Source organism: Erithacus rubecula, assembly GCF_903797595.1.
Source record: "Erithacus rubecula genome assembly, chromosome: 11".
In the NCBI taxonomy this organism is placed as follows: domain Eukaryota; kingdom Metazoa; phylum Chordata; class Aves; order Passeriformes; family Muscicapidae; genus Erithacus; species Erithacus rubecula.
The window spans coordinates 1,669,704-1,674,974 of record NC_136663.1 but is presented as its reverse complement, the minus strand read 5'-3'; the positions used below and the strand labels follow the sequence as shown (position 1 = coordinate 1,674,974).

Genomic DNA, 5,271 nt, shown 5'->3' with positions numbered 1-5,271 from the left:
AAAAAAATATTATAAATATTTTGATTCTTTCTAGGAAGAAAAGCCTGATTTCATGACAATACAATTGGAGACAAATCTTGATCTGCTACACATGGGAAAATCTGGAAATAATCAAAGAGGGAAATAAATCCCCAGCCACTCCTATTCTAAGTGCTTAAAGCAAAGTGGAAGGTGGAGGCAGTGAGGTCTGAGCACTTTGCTCAGTCATGGTGCATGTTCAGCCCTTCCAGGATTTTGCTGGCAATTTTTCCCTTCCAGCTCCTTCCAGGGCATTATTGCCATTGGCCTCCAAGCTGAACTTGTGCCAGCAGATAAAACTGGTGAACTTTGAGATGAATGTGAGGCAGCACAAGGTTCAGGGGTTGGGATGGGATGGGATGGGATGGGATGGGATGGGATGGGATGGGGATGGGATGGGATGGGATGGGATGGGATGGGATGGGATGGGATGGGATGGGATGGGATGGGATGGGATGGGATGGGATGGGATGGGATGGGATGGGATGGGATGGGATGGGGATGGGATGGGATGGGATGGGATGGGATGGGATGGGATGGGATGGGATGGGGATGGGATGGGGATGGCTGCCAGGGGCTGTGCCAGCCCTGAACCTGCTCCCAGCCTTTCTTCCCTCGGCTTTCTGCTCCAACGCCAGCGGCGCTCGCTCGCCCCGCGCGGGTCCCACAGCCCCATCCCATTCCCCATTCCCCATTCCCCATTCCCCATTCCCCATTCCCCATTCCCCATTCCCCATCTCCGTCCCCATCCCCATCCCATTCCCCATCCTGTTCCCATGCCATTCCCCATCCCACTCCCTATTTCTCATCGCATTCGCCATTCCCCACCCCGTTCCCTATTCCATTCCCCGTTCCCCCTTCCATTCCCCATCCCATTCCCTATTTCCCACCCCATTCCCCATTCCCGTACCTTGTCCCGGTTCGGGGAAGGAGCCTCGCCTCTTCCGCCTCACCGAGCGCCCGCAGCGAGCGGCCCCCGCTGCTCCGCCGCTTCTCCCCGCTTCCCCTCCGGTTCCCCGGCTTCCCTGGGGCTCCCCGCCTTCTTCCCTCCGCTTCCCCGATTTTCCTCCGCCCTGCCCGGTTTCCCTCCGGCTCCTCGGCTTCCCTGAGGTTGCCCGGCTTCCCTTCGGCTTTCCTCCGCCTTTCCCCCGCTTTCCTCCGCCTTTCCCCGGTTTCTCTCCTCCTTCCCGGGTTTCTCTCCTCCTTCCCGGGTTTCTCTCCTCCTTCCCGGGTTTCTCTCCGCCTTTCCCAGGTTTCTCTCCGCCCTCCCGGCTTCTTCCCTCCGGCTCCCCGGCTTTTCTTCACTTTTCCTCCTCCTTCCCCGGCTTCTCTCCGGTTCCCCGGCTTCCCTCTGCCCTCCCCGTTTTCATCCAGCGCTGGGATATCCTGCCTGCACAATTTGGGAGGTTTACATTGAGCTGTTGGGTTACCAAAGGGTTACTGTGCAGGGCTGGAGATCAGATTAGAGGCTGCTAAATCAGCTCTCCCTGGTTTATGACTCCGGTTCTGGAGGTGAACTGGGAGGCGAGATCCACACGGAGGGATTCCCGGCAGAGCAAACACACCTTTGGACAAAGGCGAGGAGCGGGTCCCTCTGCTCGGGTGTCCTGCGGGGACAGGAGCAGAGCAGGAGGATGCAGAAGGGTCAGGAGCAGAACAGGAGGATGCAGAGGGGACAGGAGCAGAGAGGGGACAGGAGCAGAACAGGAGGATGCAGAGGGATCGGGAGCAGAACAGGAGGATGCAGAGGGATGAGGAGTAGAACAGGAGGATGCAGAGGGATCGGGAGCAGAACAGGAGGATGCAGAGGGATCGGGAGCAGAACAGGAGGATGCAGAGGGGACAGGAGCAGAACAGGAGGACGCAGAGGGATGAGGAGCAGAGAGCAGGAGGATGCAGAGGGGTCAGGAGCAGAACAGGAGGATGCAGAGGGATGAGGAGCAGAACAGGAGGATGCAGAGGGATCGGGAGCAGAACAGGAGGATGCAGAGGGATCGGGAGCAGAACAGGAGGATGCAGAGGGATAAGGAGCAGAACAGGAGGATGCAGAGGGATAAGGAGCAGAACAGGAGGATGCAGAGGGATAAGGAGCAGAACAGGAGGATGCAGAGGGATAAGGAGCAGAACAGGAGGATGCAGAGGGATCGGGAGCAGAACAGGAGGATGCAGAGGGATGAGGAGTAGAACAGGAGGATGCAGAGGGATGAGGAGCAGAACAGGAGGATGCAGAGGGGTCAGGAGCAGAGCAGGAGGATGCAGAGGGATCGGGAGCAGAGCAGGAGGATGCAGAGGGATAAGGAGCAGAATAGGAGGATGCAGAGTTCTCATCCTGCGGGCTGATCTCTGGAGCAGTGTGGAATCCTTCCTGCATCACCAGATCTGGCTCTGGGCTCTGGCACAGTCAGAAAACTGCAGAATTGCCTCGTAAAAAGTCGGGCTGTGCTCGATCCGTGCTTTGAAGTGACGGCTGATGGAGAAGGCAACAGTTGTGACCATAAACACCCCGTTCATGTCCATAAACACCCAGGAGCACGCACAGAGCACGGAGCTGGGAGTGGGGACAGACCATCCATCCCTGCCTTGCTCCAGATATCCATATTTTATTGGAATCGCATCAGAGAATTCTGATGAGTTAACCCTGTGTTTTGCAGCTTGCTGCTTCCCTATTTTTTAATTCATTCATGTCCATTTATTTATAAAGAAATGCAAACACTTTCTTCCCTGGTTTAATACATCCTGGTATGCTCCTGAAAAACCCTACACACAATCTGTCTTTTATTAACTATGAAAAACCTGCAGCAGTGGGTGTGTCACTGTCATCTCCTGTTGCCCCCAGTTAGACCCAGTCTCACCCTTTTAGCCTCGAGAAAAACCAGATTATAACTTGTCTGTCAGGGCTGAGGTGGATTTTACGCAACCAGTGTCGTAATTATCGAAATGATTGCTCTATCAGTCAGCAGCCTGTTGGACCACAAGACCTTTACATCTTTTTGCTGATTCTGGACTTTCTGAAGCAGAGAGAAATGGTTTCCTGGGTGTAAGGGCAACTCCTGCAGTATTCAGGATGTGTCAGAGCAGCCCAACGTGCATCCACTATCAGAGGAATGAGCACTCAATAGGAATCCATTAATAGCTGACTGAACTTTCTGTCCCCTCTTGTTTTATTGTACCACTTGGAATGGTGGTCAAAAAAAAAAAAAAAAAATCAAGACTCAGTTATTTCCTCATTTTTTCTGAAGGAAATCTTCACTGGGCAGACACAGAGTAGAGTGAAATGAAGGTAACAGGAACTTTTAATTTGGGGCAGTAGGATCTCAGTGATGATCAGACCATAAGGTCTGTATTTAGTCTCCACCTTGCAGGGTGCAGTTAAACTTATTCACAAACAACATAAACAAACTCCCTGAGTTTATAGCCCTGGCAAGTAGGAGTCACTGAGGCAGCTCCTTAGAGCAAAGCCCAGTTTTAGTGGAGTTCTCTTTAGGTTTTACTGAGTCCAGGGGCTGGAATTCACATTGGAGACCACCTGAGATCAGTTTGTGGCAGATGAGATAAATCAGCTATAAATCACCAATAAATCAGCTACCTGGCCATTTTGTGGCTTGCTAAGTATGGACAAACCTTTAATGTTAAATATCCCTCCTCACTGCTTGTGTTCATATCTCATTTTTTTTCCCAGTTGGCTGTGGATGCTCAGGGGGATTCTCTCCGAGATCAGGGAATGCCTGGATCAGGCTGCAGGTGCTGGGAACGTGGCTGTTCAAACATGCTGGCAGCCCGTAACCTTTGTGCCTGTGCCACTGGGGCTGTTGTTACTCATCCCAGTCCCACCCACAGGCTTGGCACCGAGCTCTGCTCCCTCCAAAGCCTCCTGGCTCCTTATCACCTCGATAAATTGTGTTTGGACAGAGCTTTGACTGCTCACAGCTTGCAGCTGCCTCTTCTCCCTCACTGTGCTCACCTCAGCGGGGGGAAAGGCAGCCACACAAACTGGCCCCAGGGAAGGGGGGGAATATCCCTGGAGCAGAGCAGCCCCGATAAATGGGATAAATGGGCCTCCAGAACGCCAAAGCCTCCAGGGGGAAGAGAACCAACATCGTGCTGCTGGGGCTGGACTCGGCGGGGAAATCCACGCTGCTCTGCAGGCTCCGCTACAAAGACGATTTCCTGACCCTGCCCACCATCGGCTTTAACGTGGATATGATCGAAGCAGAGAAAGATTTCACACTGACTTTTTGGGATGTTGGAGGGCAGAAGAAGATGAGGGAGCTCTGGAGCAATTTCCTGGAAGACATCGACGGGCTGCTGTACGTGGTGGACAGCTCTGCCAAGCACCGGCTGGAGGAGTCCAGGAGGGAATTCGAGCTCATTCTAAAGAACGAATCCCTAAAAAACGTCCCCGTGGTCGTGCTGGCCAACAAGCAGGACTTGCCTGGGGCTCTGAACGCCGAGGAGATCACCAGGAGGTTCAAGATGAAGAAGTACTGCAGTGACAGGAACTGGTACGTGCAGCCCTGCTGTGCCACCACGGGACAGGGGCTGGCAGAGGCTCTGCAGAGAGTGGCCACCTTTGCCAGGCAGTACAGCAAGTCCAAGGAGACTTTCACCACCCTCAAGGAGCTCAGTGCCTTCTAAACATTTCTATCATCCACCCTCAAGGAGCTCAGTGCCTTCTAAACATTTCCATCATCCACCCTCAAGGAGCTCAGTGCCTTCTAAACATTTCTCTTTTCCACCCTGAAGGAGGTCAGTGCCTTTGAAGGATTTCTGTCATCCACTTTTGATGACCCTTAACATATTTTGTTGGACAGATTCTGGATTCTGAAGAACTTTTATACATAAATATTTATAAAGGACTTTGTTGTACCTGCGGATACTTGATGTAGGGTATCTCATACTTGAGATAGGATTCTGTAGCATTTTATTTTTTTTTTTATTTACTTGGGGTTATTCAAGTTGAATTCTGAGAAAGGGGCAGTCAAGCACACGGGAATAAAATAGGTGAGCAGTGTTAAAGTGCCTTAAATCAAATGAAGATTCAAATCAATTTTATTTTTCAAGATGCAAACCAGCCAGGTCATTTGGTCAGCAGTGGGGTGAGAGTTTCAGCAAGAGAGTTTGTCTGTTTCTGCTCTCCAGGAACAATTCCTGCAGAGAGGTTGTGGGTGAGCACAGACAGGGCCTGGCTCCAGAGCTGTCACCAGCCTGGCACGTCCCCTTGTCCCTGCCCTCCTCCCAGAGTCACCAGTCAGG

At 52.4% G+C, this 5,271-nt stretch overlaps 1 protein-coding gene across 1 annotated transcript; it reads left to right on the top strand.

Moving 5' to 3' along the window:
- The first annotated feature begins 4,001 nt into the window (after positions 1–4,001).
- ARL14 (ARF like GTPase 14) lies at positions 4,002–4,664 on the top strand. The gene has a single exon (XM_079315648.1). The coding sequence runs from the start codon at positions 4,069–4,071 to the stop codon at positions 4,651–4,653; it is 585 nt and encodes a 194-aa protein (XP_079171774.1). The 5' UTR covers positions 4,002–4,068; the 3' UTR covers positions 4,654–4,664.
- Positions 4,665–5,271: the final 607 nt, after the last annotated feature.